The sequence below is a fragment of the Gorilla gorilla genome, chromosome 23, assembly GCF_029281585.2.
Source record: "Gorilla gorilla gorilla isolate KB3781 chromosome 23, NHGRI_mGorGor1-v2.1_pri, whole genome shotgun sequence".
Taxonomy (NCBI): Eukaryota; Metazoa; Chordata; class Mammalia; order Primates; family Hominidae; genus Gorilla; species Gorilla gorilla.
Genome location: NC_086018.1, coordinates 26,119,676 through 26,139,273, shown reverse-complemented (window position 1 = coordinate 26,139,273; position 19,598 = coordinate 26,119,676). Strand labels below are relative to the sequence as shown.

The 19,598-nt window shown below is 42.2% G+C and overlaps 1 protein-coding gene across 8 annotated transcripts in view; it reads left to right on the top strand.

The window, feature by feature from the left end:
- TTC28 (tetratricopeptide repeat domain 28) overlaps window positions 1–19,598 on the top strand; it is a 718,078-nt gene that overhangs the window by 572,443 nt on the left and 126,037 nt on the right. For all 8 annotated transcript variants that reach the window (XM_055374084.2, XM_019018517.4, XM_055374083.2 and 5 more), the window contains 2 exons: window positions 15,610–16,951; window positions 18,211–18,734. In XM_055374084.2, coding sequence (XP_055230059.1) covers window positions 15,610–16,951; window positions 18,211–18,734 — 1,866 coding nt within the window. The remainder of the gene's footprint in view (window positions 1–15,609; window positions 16,952–18,210; window positions 18,735–19,598) is intronic.

The window sequence follows — 19,598 nt, the reverse complement described above, 5'->3', positions numbered from 1 at the left end:
GAAGTAGAAGTAAAAAATATGTATTTTTTCTTTTTTTGGAGATGGAGTCTCGCTCTGTCACCCAGGTTGGAGTGCAGTGGTGTGATCTCAGCTCACTGAAACCTCTGCCTCCCGGGTTCAAGCAATTCTCCTGCCTCAGCCTCCCGAGTAGCTGGGACTACAGGCACATGCCGCCACACCTGGCTGATTTTTTGTATTTTAGTAGAGACGGGGTTTCACCATGTTGCCCAGGCTGGTCTCAAACTCCTGAGCTCAAGCAATCCACCTGCCTTGGCCTCCCAAAATGCTAGGATTACAGGCATAAGCCACCGCCCCCAGTCAGAAGTAAAAATATTGAGAAGGCAGGTTGATACGGGAGAAAGGGGTTGAATAAAAAAAGCTGGATGATAGCAGGAAGATCGTAAGGACCCTGAAATGTAAAGTGTGCAATAAAGGTAGAATTGAGAAGAACTGATACAGTGGGAGGCTGGGTGTGGTGGCTTACGCCTATAATCCCAACGTGTTGGGAGGCCGAGGCGGGCAGATCACCTGAGGTCAGGGATTTGAGACCAGCCTGGCCAACATGGTGAAACCCCATTTCTACTAAAAAATACAAAAATTAGCTGGGTGTGGTGACATGCGCTTGTAGTCCCAGCTACTTGGGAGGCTGAGGCAGGAGAATCACTTGAACCCGGGAGGCGGAGGTTGCAGTGAGCCACGATCGTGCCATTGCATTCCAGCCTGGGCACCAGAGTGAGACTCCATCTCAAAAACAAACAAACAAACAAACAAAAAAACTGAAACAGTGGGAAACTGAATCAGTAGAATACAGAAGGAAAGAACAGAGAGAAGGAAAGGATGGGAAGCATTGATACTGGGCTTGAAGTTCTTCTGTTTCTCATCTTGCTCCCATATTTCAGTGAGCTGATGTGTTGTAAGATGGCTTTTGCTGCCAAGAGAAGTTTGGGCCTGCTCTTCCCCTTGGCTGCCCTTCTTTGGCTCCTTTGTTAGTACCAGAAGATGTGTTTCTTTGTCTACATCCTTCATACCCCATTTCAATAAAATCGCTTGTCCAGTGTAATACAACCGAAAGCCATAACTGGTGTGGTTCTGTCCCAGGACTTCCTAAGAATGGCTTAGGTATTTTTACATGGTGAGAATATTATTAGAAGAGTTACTAAACTAAAACAATTTTTATTCTACAAAACAGAGCCGTAGACAACAATATAGTGATCATTTTTATTACCTAGAAACTTTGAGAAAATGATTGTATACATCCCTTAAATCTATAACGAATGATCTAAATCTAATCAAAGACCTAGTGGCAAATAGTTGTCATCAAAGTCTTTTTTATTATTATCTGCCTTTAAGAACCTGGTCTTATTATATTTATGTTTTGAAATCAGTGCATATAATATGATTTCAATAATGTAAACAAAACAACCCATATCAAAACAAAATGAAACCACTAACAACAACAAAACCCATAAAGATTATCAGAACTACTCTAAAATGTTAACAATGATTATCTTCAGTCATCAGGTAAGATAGATACATAGGGATTTTTTCTGTATTTTTAAATATTTTCTGCATTGAATCTTTTGACTATAGGAAACAGAAAATCTGGCTTACAATGGTTTAAATAAATAAGGGCTTATTTTTCTCACAAAACAATAATTGTGAGGCACCTGACATTGGTTCAGAGGTTTAAGGATAATAAAACCAATTTCTCTGCAGTCCTCTTGGCCTGTCTTATGTTCTCGCCTCTTATGCCTCATGGTCACAACATTGCTGCTGAAGCTCCAAACCTCATGACTCATTCGAATAAGTAAAAGGGAGCTGCTTCTGTATCCCTTTATCAAAAAAGCAGGCTGGGCGCGGTGGTTCACACCTGCAATCCTATCACTTTGGGAGGTCAAGGATGGCGGATCATTTGAGGTCAGGAGTTCGAGAACAGCCTGGCCAACAGGGTGAAACCCTGTCTCTACTAAAAATACAAAAATTAGCTGGGCGTGGTGGCATGCTCCTGTAATCCCAGCTACTCAGGAGGCTGAGGCAGGAGAATCGCTTGAACCTGGGAGGCGGAGATTGCAGTGAGCCAAGATCATGCCAGTGTATTCCAGCCTGGGCAATAGAGCAAGACTCTGTCTCAAACAAAATAAACAAAACAAAACAAAAACAAAAGCTTACCCTAAAATCCAAAAAAAGTTCTGCTTTTGTCTAATTGATCACAGTAGTGTCACTTGACTAACCCTAGCTGTAAGAAAGGCTGGGAAGGTAAATACTTGGCTTTCTAGCCCCATAGGCAGAGGCAGGCAGGAGAGGAGGAGGAAGCTGAAAATGAATATTGGGTGCACCAGCCTTTGCTGTCTGCCACAAGCATTTTTTAATTTAGTATTTTCATAACAGAAATTTTTTAAATTTCAATTTTAGTTCAATTTTGATTTTGCTATACAATCTCAATAATTCAAAAGCATGCACAACAACAACAAAAACTAAAAGAAAGCCACAGAAGCAGTAAAGTTGTCTGCTCTAGGTCTTGAGACTAGTGATATTCTGCCTTAGTGTCCTCACTCGTTGCTGTAAGTGATCAGAGGGAGAAAAGCTGGGTGGTTTCTTTATTTATATATGCATGGAAGAAGTGGTTGGCTGGAGATAAGCGTGTAGACAAGAAGGTCTGGCAGAATAGTTAGGCAAAGGAACCCACCCTTCCTGATGTATGTAGTAGGGTTGAGGTTCACTGTGAACCAACAAATGTCTTGGGAAGCCCAAGTTCAAGTGATTTTCACAGGTTTCTGTAATCCTGTGAGTCTACAGCTCAAATAAAGAGGTAAATGGGGTTTCAGATTTAAAGTGGATTACAAGAGCTTTCTAGGAAAACATGTTTAAATAGCATCTCTGTGATGTGCATAAGTGAGCCAGCCTCAAGAGCCTCCAATTTCCTATGTAAGTTCCTCTCAATTAAACAGAAACGGAAGAAAAACTGAAAGCAGTAAATGGATTCACAATTTTAATCCCATTTTGCTCTTTTCAGTGTTTTTGAAATTGCCCTAACCAAAAGCCCATATACTAATAGAAAAATGAGCAGAATATGTGAATCACTTGTTTTGAGAGCATTATGCTTAATATAGCTAGAACACTTCACACAATCATAGAGTTTGAATTTTCCATCCAGTGTGAATTTTTAAAAGGAAGCTTTTCAGACCCTATTGCCTTGGGAACACAGATTTCATAATTTGCTCTCCAGCCTTGCTAAAACATCCATCTGTCTTTGCAATTGAATTTGCAAGGTAAAATCATTTTAAAGGGCCACTCTTTTGACCAGCTCTTGTGCTGTTTCTCCCTTTTCCTGTTCATTTTCAGGGCTTTCTATTTGTCTGGGCAGACCATGCTGTCCTCTTATCCTCCCTGGGCTGAAGGCATGATGCTGCTCTGGGGGATGGGCTTTGCCTTCACCCTGGGTTGCACAGTTGAATTCTGTAGCAGTTACTGTCTCAGACTCTCAGAGAGGCAAAGTAACCCAGGGAAAAAAATGTGCTGGGCTGGGAGGTGGTGGGTGTGAGTTCAGGTCCTAGCTCTGAATCTTAGTGACCACATGGCCTCTGTGAGTGTCTTCAAAAGCAGACCCAGCCACCCTGCCTTTGTCCCTAGACTCAAATAAGATAATGAAGGTCCCAGGGCGTTGAAAGCAGATGAGAGCCCTAAAATGTTAAATTTAATTAAGCTCAACAATATAGCAAACATTTTTGAATTTTAGGGTATCTGAGGTATATCCAGGTAGACATATTCAGAAAGCAGTTAGATTTATGAGACTACGGCTTAGGAGAGAACTCAGAGCTAGAATTGCCTATTTAGGAGTCACATACTTGGTATTTTGTGCCGTGTCATGAGATCACCAAAAGAGAATTTTGTATATTATCATTATCATTATTATTATTATTGCTACTACTGTTTTTTATTATTAGGAAGGGTTCCCCTCTCCCTTATTAATAATCATTGTGAAATTAGGAGGAAGCCCATACTTGGGTGTTTTTTAATCTGTCTTCTTAATGCATTACATTTTACAGATAAATTGGTGAGGAGGATCAGTCAGTAAACGAGATTTTTAAAGTAAGGTTTTCAGTTTCTCAGTCTTTTGCTTAAATTATTGGATACCAGCCAAAAGACTTCCCAATTAATTAGCTTTGATGATTTATTTTAACAACTTCAGCTGGATGACAGTACAAAAATGAAGTTGTTTCTTCAGATTATTAATTAGTAGTGCCAGAGTGTAAAATTACCTCAGAGCATCCAGTGTTACTCAATGTGGTGCTATTGTCGTTTTGGGTGTGATGTCTTTTCATTGTGTAGGATTTTCCCACATGGTGAAGGTTGTTTAGTATCCCTGGCCCCACCCACACTTGCCAGTGTGGTCTCCCAGATATTTTGACAACCAAAAATGCCCCCACCACATTTGCAAAGGCCCTGTAAGGGCACTTCCTCCCCTATCTACACACTCTGGTACTTAAGGAAATGGGTTCCATCCCCACGTAAGCAGAGCTTCTATATAATATTCTCAGAGCCCACAGTTTTGCACTGTCCTTAGGTGAGACAATCTGGTGTCAAGTTCCCTTTGATACTTACTTAGGAAATATGATGGCATCTAAGACAGTGAGTTGTACTCTAGCAAAATAATGCTAGAGGGAGTGGCAGTTTTTTATTTTGTTATTTGTAATATTGAGGACTATGGTAATTGAAGCTGTTTGGAATAATACCAATACCCTAGAAACTGTTTCATTTGATCTTCATAATAGCCTTCTGAGATAGATGAAAACCTGAGGCCAGAAGAAGTATTAATAGTAACTTTCTTAAGAGCAGATGACATGAAGTAGTAGAGCCGGGAATAGGGATCTTCTGATTCTGCTCACAGTGCCTTTCAACCATAAAGCACTGTGCCACATAACTGGCAATTCTGGATTATTAAATCTTGTAGAATAAGACCCATGAAACAAATTGCAGAGCTTAGGCAGCAAAGTTGAGAAATGGCAGGCTCAGGGGACACACCAATTACCAAGGCAAAGTCAGCTGAGCATGCAACAGATATAAAATTTTTTGATTGCTTGCTTGTTTATAACTTGTTTCATTCCATAAAGGATTTATTTAACTTCTAATATCAAATGATGATATAATAGAAATAGTAAATCAAGATCAAAGAGCCCAAACATGCAGCATATAAGGGCTAATATAGTTGTTATAGTAGAGTTTCATATTTAAGCCAGAGCTTCTTGGTGGCTGAAGCAAAGAAAGAAATATAGTCATGTGTCGTTTAACAATAGGGATACATTCTGAGATGCATCATTCGGCAATTTCTTCATTGCGTGAACATCAGAGTGCGCTTACACAAACCTGGATAGGATAGCCTACTACACACTTAGGCTACGTGGTATATAGCTGACTGCTCCTAGGCTACAAACTTGTATAGGAGGGTACTCTACTGAAATGTTTAACACAATGATAAATATTTGTGTATCTAAACATAGAGAAGGTATGCTAAAAATATGGTATTATAATCTTATGGGACCACTGTTGTATCTACAGTCTGTCATTGACTGAGTGTCTGTCCTTGACTATATACATAATTCTTTTTTTTTTTTCTTTTGAGACGCAGTCTTGCTCTGTCACCCAGGCTGGAGTGCAGTGGCGTGATCTCGGCTTGCTGCAACCTCCGCCTCCTGGGTTCAAGTGATTCTCCCACCTCAGCCTCCTGAGTAGCTGGGATTACAGGTGCATGCCACCATGCCCAGCTGATTTTTGTATTTTTAGTAGAGACGGGGTTTCACCATGTTGGCTGGGTTGGTCTCGAACTCCTGACCTCAGGTGATCCACCCGCCTTGGCCTCCCAAAGTGTTGGGATTACAGGTGTGAGCCACCGCTCCCAGCCCATAATTCTTTTTTTAATTTAATTTTGTATTTTTATGGGTACATAGTAGTTGTATATAATTATAGGTTACATGAGATATTTTGATACAAGCATATAATGCGTAATAATCACCATCGGGGTAAATGGGGTACTTGTCCCCTCAAGTATTTATCCTTTGTGTGACAAATAATCCAATTATACTCTTTTTAGTTATTTTTAAATGTACAATTAAATTATTATTGGCTACAGTCACCCTGTTGTGCTATCAACTACTATACTAGATTTTATTCATTCTTTCTAACTATTTTTTTCACAATTGTTATTATCCAAAAGACGGGAGCCTAGCATTCCTCAGGGAAAGGGTAGCTGAATTCTAAAAGAAATTTCTCAAGAGAGAATTTAAATAGGGGGATTCTGGTGACAAAATGTATGGTATCAATAAAATTTTACAGCAAAGATTGTAATAGACTTCAGTGTGCTTTTTCTAACAGCAATCTTTAATCAAGAGCAAATTAACTAACCTGAGGGCACCATGATAACCCACAATTCTGTGTAGGTCCAAGGTAATTTGGTTCAAGTTTACAGGTTTTTGTGGTCTCCCTAGATCCAGGGCTAGAATTTAGAGCATCCAGAGGCATGGAAGACTCAAAAGCTCCTTGGGAAACTTCTGTTAATAGACGTCTGTCTCACACAGACTTTGTTAGAATATGATTTGTAATTGTAGGCTGTGACAAGGGCTGGGAGGGTTTATATTGGAGGGCACATCTATCAGGATGTGCTAGGTGCTAATAGAGTAACAGCCCATAAATCTTAGTGGCTTAATACAACAAAGTATTATATTCATACAAAGCCTACCACAGGTCCATGCAATCCTTAGGGGCAACACACTAATCTAAGCCTGCCTTAGCTCCGTCTTCCTATAGCTGTACCATCTGGAATACAATACATAGCTTCTGCAAGTTGATGAGACAGAGGAAGAGAGAACGTGGAATACTGCACTTCAGCTCTTCAACGCTTCTGTCTGGAAGTAACGCAATCATTTCTCATTACTTTTCACTGGATAAAGCAAGTCACTTGCCATGCCTAACTTCTCACGAGTGGGAAATACATACCTGAACGTGGAAGAGATCCAGATAGCAGGAAGCATTGGTAAAGTCTACTGCAGATGGGCAAGAAAGGTAATCCAATCCAAGTGAATAGGATACTCACAGGCAGAAGAGGCAGGGTAGGATTGAGCAGAAGGGAGTATGGGACTGCTCTGTGGCTGGCATAGGAAGACTGGATTGGGTATGAATCAGGAAAGCACACAAATTCCACTTGACTACACTTTGTAGGCTAGAGGGACCCTCAGAAGGTGCTCCAAGGAGATGGTACTGGTTCAGCTTTCAGGGTCTTAGCTCAAGGGAGGAGAAGAAACAGTTGTGTCAGCATTTCAGTGATTCTATCCCATGCCTCTAAACAAATGTGTTTTTCATACTGAAGCTAACTCCTTGTAACATTCCCTGCATTGCTAACTTATGAGGCTGCCTCCCACCTCTTATTGTGATCCAGAATGAAAACCAGGCACACTCTGACTTTTCCAACAGTGACTAATGGCGGGGCTTGGCCAGGCAGGCCCAGCATATTTTTCACTCTGCTCTGGGCTTCCCACCAAGTCTCTCCCAGTGGCCCGACCATAGCCGTTAGAGATGACTGTGCCTAGCACTTCCTACCTCATCATCTATCACGAGCACCCCTCTCCAGCCACCTCTTTTTAAATAGGTTTAATTATTACTTCCCTTACTTCATGGCACAATTAATCTTCCCCACTGCCTCAGGATTTACAGCGGCACAGGCTCAGGGAATTTCTGAGCTATTCACCTGCAGTCTTAGTCTTTAAGTATCCAAGGGAAGTGGGAAGGAGGGCTATGCATGAAGGCAGTGAATATTTGTGGGTTCCAGTGGGCTCGTCACTGCTCATTCAGCCCAAGCCTTTGGGATGGTGGTGGGAGGGGACTGAAGAGGAACTGACCCTGCTCCCAGTCAGCATCAGGGGGAGTCTTGAGGGCTGGGGGTGAGCAATAGAACCTATTTCTCTGCATTTGGAGAAATAAATATATAGCAAATAAATAATACATTTAGACTCTAAAATATAGTCTCTACAAAAATACTACATTTTATTTCCTCCAAAGTTGGTTTAAAAGGTAGATAGCGTCCAATGGAGTGTGCTTATAGGAGGGAGAGGTGGTACAGAGATTTCCCAACCTTATTATAGCAGGCTCCTCAGAGTTGAAACAGAAGGGAAGGGCAATTGGGATCTGGAACAGAAGTGCCACCGAACTCTCAATGTCACTGAAGACATCCTAAACTGCTGTTGAAGCAAAAGAAGATAACAGGCTCGTAACTTCACTTATCCTTCAAGGAACAGGCTGAGCCTGGTGGGTTTAGTAGAAAAAGGAGACAGATGTAATTAAGTTAAAGGATGGCAGAACAGACGTGCGATGGCCCAAGAGTTCTCCAGAGGTGATGCCCACACAGATTACATCTGCATCCTCCTACTACATTTCTTAATCTTTTAGGATTTTCTTGTATCTAATGTGTACTTCTCTGCTCTCTAGATACAGATTTAGCCAGGCCATCAATCTGTTCATATGCAGCTGCTAAGAGCTTGGTTTGCCACAGCAGTATACTAATGTTAATAAAGAAGAAATTGGCACATGATGCAAATATTTGTGTGTATGGTGAGGGAAAAGAAATGGGCACAGAATCATGCCTGTCTTTTACTGGACGACATTTCCAGATGAAGGGAGAAGGTAAAAGAGTGTGGACTAAGCTGGGTATGGTGGTGTGTGCCTGTAGTCCCAGCTACTTGGGAGGCTGAGGTGGGAGGATCACTTGAGCCCGGGAGGTCATGGCTGTAATGAGCTGTGATTGTGCCACTGGACTTCAGCCCGGGTCACAGGCTGGAGTGCAAGACTCTGTCTCTTAAAAAATAAAAAAAGCATGGAGCGTGGACTTCTGAGTCAGAAAAACCTGGGTTTTAGTACCACTCCTGCCACTTAGAGCCGTGTGGGCCTGAGTAAGCTCTTGAACCTTTTGGGGCTCTGAGACCACAGTATCAACCTTGTTTTGGGGCATGAATGAGATCATGGAGTAGAGAGCCAGGCACAGAGAGGTTCTCAAGAAAAGCTTACCTATCAGGAAGTTGCTTTTAGCTGAAGTCAAATGATACACATTTTTGGAATTACCTGCATTTAAAAATATCTGTATTGGCCTGACATGTTGGCTTACCCCTGCAATCCCAGTGCTTTAGGAGGCCAAGACAGGAAGATAACTTGAGCCCAAGAGTTTGAGACTAGCCTGGGTAACATAGTGAGATCCCATGTCTACAAAAATTAATTAATTAAACATTAGCTGGACACAGTGGTGCACAGCTGTAGTCCCAGCTACATGGGATGCTGAGGCAGGAGGATCTCTTGAGCCTGGGCGATTGAGGCTGCAGTGAGCCATGATCATGCCACTGCACTCCAGCATAGGTGACAGAGTGAGACCCTGTCTCAAAAAAAAAAAAAAATCTATACCTTTGCTGTCCATCACTGGCAAAAATAATGGAGATTTGTCTCCAGGTGCATATTAATAAATAGTCACCTGCAAGTGTGTTAGATAAGACATCCAATTGGTTGCATTTCTAACACAGAGCACTTTGCTCTCATGCCTTTGATTCTAGCCATCTGTTTACTAACCAGGTCTGTCACCTCCTCCTCACTCTCAGCTTTGCAATATTTTAAGTACAATGAGAAGAACTTATATGTGAAAACTTGAGAAGGAGAGGGTTCAGGGAACCTAAAGATATCTAGGGTTAGAATTATGGGTCCTATGGAAAACCTGGGACCACTTCTCCCAATGAGGAGGAGGACTGGGAGGAACAGTTGGGAGTACACAGCACTTTTCTGTGAAGCAGATTTTCTTGGCCATTTTAGCCATTTCTCAGCCATTTGGGTCTTTGATAGACAAAATATCATCCTATACTTTAAGATCATTTGAAATGAAATCAAGGCAACAGGACAAAGTGCTGTGTAGTTTTCGGTCTCTACATGTTCTTCTCCCAGCCTGGAAAAGGATATGGAGGCTGGTGCAGCTACAGAGGCTGTTGACCAACCCAATTTCTTTCTACTGTTGTCCCATAGACATAAAAGTGGACTTAAACATCCACGTCAGGACTTAGCTGCAAGGAACAGTTTCCTGATCCAAAAAGATTATAGAAGAATATATGCAGTGCAAAGTTTTATGTATACCTTTATTATTTAATTTTCCATTATTGAAATGTTCATGAACACACAGGTAGAGAAAATGGTATAATGAACTCCCACATACTCATAACCCAGTTTTCCACATTTTGCTAATCTTGTTTCATCTATTTTCATAAACACACACACACAATTTTTAAAGCAAATCATGGACACCACGTTGTTTCATGTGTAAATGCTTCTATAAATATTTCTAACGGAAGAGAACTTTATAAAGCATACCCACTGTCCTATGTCACCCCTAGCAAGACTAATAAGAGTTACTTCATGTCTCCAGCTTGTCCTGAAAGCAGATGGGCTGGTCCTGCTGAGGGCAGTGGGTCTGAGAGTCCTTTGCCTCAGTTCTGCCACTAACTCACTTCCTCTCACTGGAGACGAATCTCCATTACTTTCGCCAGGTCACATCATTTAGAAAGTGAACCCATGGGAGGGCCTTTTCCAGTTCCCAAATCTTATGTTGCCTCTGAGAATAGATGGTGATTTGAGTAGGATGGAGCAGAAAACAATTTGTTTGAAAGTAGAGGAAAAAATAGATCATCTCTTAAAGCCCCATTTGGGTTGTGTACTATTAATAATCATGACTGTAACACTTTCAATACATGAGAAGACCACTTCCATTGTTGGTGGCGGTGCACCGAGGCCCCTACCTCCACAAAATTCATAAGAGAAAAGGCAGCCAGAACTGCATTCTATGTTTAGTAATTTTTCTGCTTGGCTTGTGCAGCTCACACCTCCCTTGGTCTTTGCTGGTAATGGCTAATAATAAAAGCAAAATGTATTGAGCACTTACTATGTCTGAGGCACTTAGGCCAGCCTCTGCTGAGCATGATCGCATTGGCCCTCACAACAGCCCTTTGAAGTAGCTATTATTATTCCCATGGCAGTGACCGTTCTTGACCCATAGGTGGAGACCTGCTGTGAGGATGTATAAATTCATAACCATGTGTCCTTTCTCCACACACCCTCCTGAGAACTCGGCTTTGTGAGGATCTTCTGCCCCACTAATCTTCATTTAATTCCCCTCCCTGCAGCACGTTGTCACCTAGCACGCCCCTGCTGACAGGCCCTCTGTAAGTCTTCATCTGACTGACGGCCCTGGAAAATCAAGCTGTGGTCTCGAAAGGGAAGGAGGATCTGCAGATTATCTCCTCAGCATGTGCAGTCACTCTGCTGGCAGCTCTGGGGCCGCTTTTATGTTGCCTCAACAAAGAGAAAGGCTGCCAAGAGTGTGTCATGTTCCATTCAGAATTCCCCAGGCTGGCAGTGGCTGGGACAGTAGAGACACAGGGAGGATGAAAAATTCCCAGTTCGGCCCCATCCATCTCTTCTTACTCTTGTCTGCATGAGGAAGCCTTTGAGAGTCTTCTTATGATTCTTTACAGGCCCTTGGAAAAGTAAGATAAGGAGGACAGGAGAACAGTAGAGTGCATAGGGAAGCTGGCTGGAGATCAGATCATTTTGCCATAACCAGCAGGCAGTTTCTTTCACAAATCATTGAACCCTGGGTAGCCATTATCATCCCAACTGCTCCCTATTAACTAGCCCAGACTCTTAAGGTCATGAGAGTCAGAGAAACAGAATTCCTTTCCTTTTTCTCACTCTCTAAATACTGGTCATACTATGTTTAGATACCATGTTTTAGTTTACAAAGTATATTGATACATACTATTATGTTTCTCAAGCTATGTCTTTGAAATGATTATAATATGACCTTATTAGTGAGAAAACAAAAATTGCCAAAATATTTTCAATTTAAAAAAATAACAAAGGCTCAGAGGTATTGGGTGTCTCAAAGACACTCAGCTGAATGAGGTGGGAGCCAGGCTTGTAAACAGTACTTCTGGCTTAGAGTCCTGTGCCTTTTCTATTATATTGTGCCTTTCTAATGCTTAGCCAGTTTCCTGTAGGATGAGGTAAGTCCCACCCTGCAGGAGAGTGGGGAGCGTCCAAGGAGACCTGTCTTTGGTGGTGATGGGCCATATAGGAAAGCCAAGCTTCCTCCAGTTGCCTCCAATTGCCTCTCACCACTTGCTTCCTCTTACCCCCATCTTAGCAAACAACAAGTGCTTATACTGGCTTAAGAAAACCATTGCAATAAAATCCAAAAGCTGTGAGGGAAAAAAAAAAATCACTGCAAAGGCATGATTGTGGGAGAAAGTGCTCCAAGGGAGATTTGGGCACTCCTTCTGCCCTCCCCAGCTCCGGCTCTGTTCGTAATTATTGACTCATGGCTGGGCAGATATTTTGACCCTAATTTAAAAAATACAGAAGCTGAGGAGAGAGGGAGTAAATGAGGAGAGAGGCAGAAATGTAAAAAAAAAAAATTTCCTCTGAGGAAACCTGGAAATTTGAAATGTGAAATTTTTCTCTTTAGATAGAAGTGGTTTAGGACCACATGTTAAATTCAGGTCTTTAGAACTGAAACGTTTCTGTCACTAATAATTTTTCAGCATTAAGAGGGTTGTAGGTGATGCTAAGGTATTATTTCCTCTCGGGAAGCTTAGATTTTCTAACCTTGAGACAGATTCGGAAAAACTCTGATCCTTCCAGCAAGGATCCTGGTGACATCTCTAACCCAGGGAAGTGACCAGACCCAGTCCCCAGGAATGTTACTTTCTTACTGGATTGGAGTCCAAAAATACTGTTTTTAAACCAAGGGTTATATGTTCCTCATAGAAAAAAAATTAAAATACATGTAAGTAAAAAGAAAAAAAAAACTACAATTCTACCACCCAAATATTACTACTCTTAACCTTTAAATACATTTTATGCTATATGTTTAAATATAAACATGTATGTCTATACACAATGCTACTAAAGTATGCATTAAAATGTACTGTTTTGGGATCATATATCCCCTTAATATATTGTAAATTTCTTCCTATGTCAATAAACTTAACTTTTTTTTTTTTTTTTAAAGGCAGGGTCTCACTCTGTCACCCAGGCTGGAGAGCAGTGGTGTGATCATGGCCTACTGCAGCCTCGAACTTCTGAGCTCAAATGATCCTCCTACCTCAGCCTCCCAAGTAGCTGGGACTACAGGCTCACACCACCATGCCCAGCTAATTTTTTAATTTTTGGTAGAGACAAGGTCTTGTTATGTTACCCAAGCTTCTGTTGAACTCCTAAGCTCAAGCGATCGTCTTGCCTCAGCCTTCCAAAGTGCCGGGTTATAGGTGTGAGCCACCACACCCAGCCCCTCACCATTTTTAATGTCACCATGTTTATTCCATTGTATAAATGTACCATGATTTATGTAGTTATTTTTAAATTATGAAATATTTTACTCATAAAAAATATACAGAAGAATTACCATGGCTTATTTAATTTCCAGCACCTCAAGAATTTCTTTTCCTGGAAGGGAATAATTTCAATAACTAATATTGCAATTTCACTCTGCAGTTTTACAGTGCTCTTGCACATACATTATTTCATTTGATCCTCACTATCACCTCCTAAGGTTGGTGTTATGTTTATTATTTTTCTCATTTTATAGATGAGAAAATATATGAACTATAGATGAACTACATAAAACTCAAAAACACTAAATGATTTACCCTAAGTCCAGTTAAGTCAAAGAGATGGCTGGGTCCCAGGAGTAGATGTGACGCTTGTGGCAGGGCAGATCTCCACAGCATGCAAGGGAGGAGTCAGGACCAGCAGAGTGGTCCCCACAGACTCACCCTGCACTGCAGCCGCAGCTCCTGCCCTGCCCTGACTTCAGCCTTGATCATGCATACTGTCTGCCTTTTCACCCAGTGTGCTCTCTGGGGGCAGAGACTTCTGTCCTCATTCTTCTTTCTACCCCTGCTGCCCACCACAAGTTCTGATACAATAAATGCCCAGCTAATGTCTGCTGGATAAGTGAATGAATGATTAAAGAGTGTCAGAGAGATACACAAATTGGGGAGGCTAGGTTTTCACAGCTTTCTTTCTCAGAGCATCTATTTTTAGTTCAGATGTTTTAACAGAACACATCTTGGCATTTTTGACTTTTGGGGCTTCTGTAGGTTTTAGTCACCACTGGAAAGCTCACAGACTGATGCATGGAAAAGCATGTTCAAAACCAAAGGCAAGGAGAAACCTGTTTGCATACTAGCTTCTCTCCACCTTTTCTAGTGGTGGCCATCACTCTAGCCCCAACTGGGATGGACGAAGCTCTCCTTAAAGCCAGCGTCCAAGTTACCATTATGCTATCCCTCATTTGAAACCACTTTATAGTTATGATATGTATGATATAACTCATTTTTTAAAACTGCTTGTTAAAACAATAGTTTAGCTTAGCAGCTATAATATGGTTCATGAGGTTTGTTTGGAGCACTGTTATTGTCGATTGTAAAAGTATAGCAGAATTACAAGAGATTTTAGAACAAAAATTACTGAAATTCCACTACCTAACAAGGCAACTATTTTTGTTTTTGTATAACCCCGTCAAGAGCTTGTCCATGTGTATGGACATACTAACTTTCCTAGTTACTGTCACGGGAGCATGCAGCATTTTTTCCTGATTTTTCCAGTTAATATGATTACAAGAACATTGTTTCCCATTTTTCAGCATAGACTTCATAATTATCTTTTTAATGACTGCATAATCCTCTATTGAGTTGATATACCAAAATGTACTTATACAATCCCCCAGTGTTTCACATTTAAGATGTTTCTGATTTTCCAGTAGTGTATAGTGCCACATTGAAGGTTGTTACGTGTATTGTTATGCAATCTTTTGTGTTTGTCAGATTATTTTCTTAGGATACTTTCCCTTGAGTAAGATTGCTGGGTCAGAGTAGGAGCGCGTTTGTGGTTCTTGCCAGGCTGCTTATGCAAAAAGGTTGTTCCAGTTTATGTCCCCAGCAGTTGGTGTGTTTACCAATTTTAGGACAATCTCATCAGTGTAGGAGTTGTGGTTAATTTTTTTGTTTGCTAATTTAGCCGAAGCAACATGGTACTTCAGGGTTGCTTTATTTTGCATTTCATTGATTATTAAAGGAAATTAGCATTTTCCCCTGTGGTTACTCTTTGTATTTCTTTGGATGTGAGTTGTCTGCTAACATTTACAGGTCTTCGCCTATTTTAGTAAATTGGGATCTTCATTTTTAAAAAATCAAACCAAATAAACTCTTTACACGCAATGGCTATTGAACTTTTTCATTTATGTTTAATATATTTTCCAGTATTGTTTTGCCTTTTAATTTTAGATATGTATTTGTAGTACAAACATTCTTATTTTTGTAATAAAATCAGTAAATGTTTTTTTCTGTTGCTTTGAAACTTAAGCTATCCTCTCTGTGGAGAGCTGATAAATATTTAATTCTACCTTCTGTTATTTTAAATTCTTTAATTCATCTGGATTGCATTTTACTATAAATTGAGATGCAAATTACATTTCTTTCTACATTGCAGATCAGTTATTTCAGTCTTAGTCTGTTCTTTTATTCTCTTTCTTAGGAATCATACACCAGATGAAAGGTGATTATGACACTGCACTGAAACTCCACAAGACCCACCTGTGCATTGCCCAGGAGCTGAGTGATTATGCTGCCCAGGGCCGTGCCTATGGGAATATGGGCAATGCCTACAACGCCCTGGGCATGTACGACCAGGCGGTCAAATACCATCGGCAGGAGCTGCAGATCTCCATGGAAGTGAATGACCGCGCCTCACAGGCCTCCACACATGGGAACCTTGCCGTGGCCTACCAGGCCCTGGGTGCCCATGACCGGGCCCTGCAACACTATCAGAACCACTTGAACATCGCCCGGGAGCTACGAGACATCCAGAGCGAGGCCCGGGCCCTCAGCAACCTGGGCAATTTCCACTGCTCTCGGGGAGAGTATGTCCAGGCTGCCCCCTATTATGAACAGTACCTCCGGCTTGCTCCCGACCTTCAAGACATGGAAGGAGAAGGGAAGGTCTGCCACAATCTTGGCTATGCCCATTACTGCCTTGGAAACTATCAGGAGGCAGTGAAGTACTACGAACAGGATCTGGCACTGGCTAAAGACCTTCACGACAAGTTGAGCCAAGCAAAAGCCTACTGCAACTTGGGCCTAGCATTCAAGGCTCTGCTGAATTTCAGTAAAGCTGAAGAGTGTCAGAAGTACCTACTGTCCCTAGCCCAGTCTCTGAATAATTCCCAGGCTAAATTTCGAGCCCTAGGGAACCTGGGCGATATATTCATCTGTAAAAAAGATATAAATGGTGCAATAAAATTCTATGAGCAGCAACTGGGCTTAGCTCACCAGGTAAAGGACAGAAGATTAGAAGCCAGTGCATATGCAGCCCTGGGCACTGCATACCGAATGATCCAGAAGTATGACAAGGCCCTGGGTTATCACACACAGGAACTGGAGGTATATCAGGAGCTGAGTGACTTGCCAGGGGAGTGCAGAGCTCATGGGCACCTGGCTGCTGTCTACATGGCCCTTGGGAAATACACAATGGCATTCAAGTGTTATGAAGAGCAACTGGATCTAGGGCAAAAGCTGAAGGATCCGAGTCTGGAAGCCCAGGTCTATGGCAACATGGGCATCACAAAGATGAACATGAATGTGATGGAAGAAGCCATTGGCTACTTTGAGCAGCAATTGGCCATGCTACAGCAGCTAAGTGGAAATGAGTCTGTGCTCGACAGGGGCCGGGCCTATGGCAACCTGGGGGATTGCTACGAAGCCCTGGGTGACTATGAGGAAGCTATCAAATACTATGAACAATATTTATCTGTCGCGCAGAGTCTGAATCGCATGCAAGACCAAGCCAAGGCTTACCGGGGCCTGGGAAATGGACACAGGTAAAAATGACCAAGGACAATTTTGGTTTATAGTTCTGCAAAAAGAGCATTTGTGGCAGTAAAGGCAACTTCATGTCTGCATGGCAGTTTGTTAACTACAAACATTTTCGTACATATCTCATCTGATTCCTCCAACAACTGTTTGAATTAAGTAGTTGATGTTGTTACCCTTATGTTATGGACGAAGAAACTAAAGCCCAGAGAAATTGAGTTAATGCCTAAGATTATGCAGCTTAAAAGGGACAGCTGAGAGTTAAACCCAGGGCTCTGTGACTCCAAATGCAGTGCCTTTTGACTACATTAGAATGAGAAGGATAATAGGGATGGGGAAGGTGAACAAGTCACTTTCACTGATCTTTTCTGAATACCTCCCACATTATATGAATGTGTTTATTAATACAACATCTGCACCTAACCAATTACTTAGACCCCATTGTGTTGCTCCTCAGAAAAGCCACCTGATAATAGGAGAATGCATAAATGTACTATGTTGCATGCATCATCTGTGCAAGGTCCCTTGCACAGATATCTTAATAGTTTTAACAGTTTTGTATTACTCTATATCTATTATCATCTGCTGTGGGATGTGGGATTTATTATCACCAGAATCGGAGGCTCAGGGGAACTAATTCATGTGCCCCACACAACTGGTTTGGTCATGCTCTTTCCACGCTTATCGTGTCTTCTCTTAGCAGCACAAAAAGACACACTGTTGGTCAAGGTGATACTTTCTCCTAAATGTGGGGAACCCAAGAAGGTGCCTGTGTCTGCAGGATATATGGCCCCACCAGAGAGGCAGGGGATTAGGGCTCCTGGAGTGGAGGAAGGGCAAGGGTCAAACTAAATCTTCACCCACAGAGTGCTCTGAGAACCTCAGGGTGAAAGATTTATAGCCACTGTAAAGTGATTTCAAAAACATAGTCTAAGCGGTAGTGGAAATTGGGAGGCCTGAAGAACCAAACAGTTCACTTGCTATCATTGTGCCTATTAATATATTTTATGTTTCCTCTGGGGTGTGTATCCCATTGAATCTCAAGCTCTTGGGAAGGTCACTAAGGGATGACTTTTGAATTGCTTTCCAGATTATGAAATTCCTCTGCATCTCACTCTAAGGGCACATGATAGATTTTAGCTAGAAGAGGAGTTAAGAGCTTCTATAGTAAGTGACAGTGACAAATGCTTTTCATTTACTCAGGGGCTTTAGCATGTCTGCACCTGCACGAAATAATATCATTGCTTTTCTGTCTACATTCCCACAGGGCAATGGGGAGCTTGCAGCAAGCCCTTGTGTGCTTTGAAAAGAGGCTCGTGGTTGCCCATGAACTTGGGGAGGCCTTCAATAAAGCCCAGGCCTATGGAGAGCTGGGAAGTCTGCACAGCCAATTAGGGAATTACGAACAAGCCATTTCCTGCCTTGAACGCCAGCTGAACATTGCTAGAGATATGAAAGACCGAGCCCTGGAGAGTGACGCAGCCTGTGGCCTGGGGGGCGTTTACCAGCAGATGGGGGAGTATGACACAGCCCTGCAGTACCACCAGCTTGATCTACAGATAGCAGAGGAAACCAACAACCCCACGTGCCAGGGCCGAGCCTATGGGAACCTGGGCCTGACTTATGAATCCCTGGGCACCTTCGAGAGGGCTGTGGTCTATCAAGAACAGCACTTGAGCATTGCTGCACAGATGAATGACTTGGTGGCCAAGACGGTGTCATATAGTAGCCTTGGAAGGACCCATCATGCCTTGCAGAACTATTCCCAAGCAGTCATGTACTTACAGGAAGGTAGGTGAAAAGGCCCATTGTGTTCTCTTGGCCTACTTGAAATCAAGTTCAGAGTCAGAACTCAAGACTCAGAGGGAAGTATGCACAGTTTGAATGGCCACCTCTGTGTGGAGTAAGGGTCTCAGAGGCCACATTGTCAGTTCAACTCCAGAATCACGGTGTCCCCACCAGGTGTCCGTTGATAGTACTAAGGTGTTTCATTGTCCATAGCACCTTGGCCTGCTCTCTCGGACCCAGATTGTCTTACTCTCTCAGTGACAGCATCTACTGCTTGCCAGCTGCCCAAGGAGCTGATACCCTCCTTGCTTTTCAGAACCCTCTCAGGAATGAGCAGCACGTTCTCGCACAGATGAATCAAGTAAGATGTAATCCTAAAGAATTATAAGGGTTCGAATCAGAAGAAAATGCCCATCTGCTCCAGGCTCTGTTGTCCCTCTAGAGAATATCTAAACTAACTATATTAAAACTTTATAGAAGTCAGTTCTGACATGGCAGCTGAGGTCTAATCCGGAAGTATCAGTCTGAGGGGCACTCAAGCAGTAAACCAGGCTTCTTTCTCAGCATTTGTCACCTACAGTGCTTGGGTTGGTGCCACAGTAGGGTCTTGTTCAGGCTGGCCTAGAAACTGAAGGCTGCACAGTTGGACCTTGGATGCTTCCTTCCTCTGAAAGGCAGAAGCCCCATAGCAATGTATTTGCCCTCCACCTCTTTACATTGAGATGAGGCTTTCTGCTCTTGAAAGTCCTTCTCACACAGGGATATTGGATCCTCTCACCCTAGAAGGGAAAAAGGGCAGATAGCTCACTGGTAAAAGGAATGGTTACTGATTTCAAGCAAAAACTCTCATTTCCAGGGGGCTTTGCA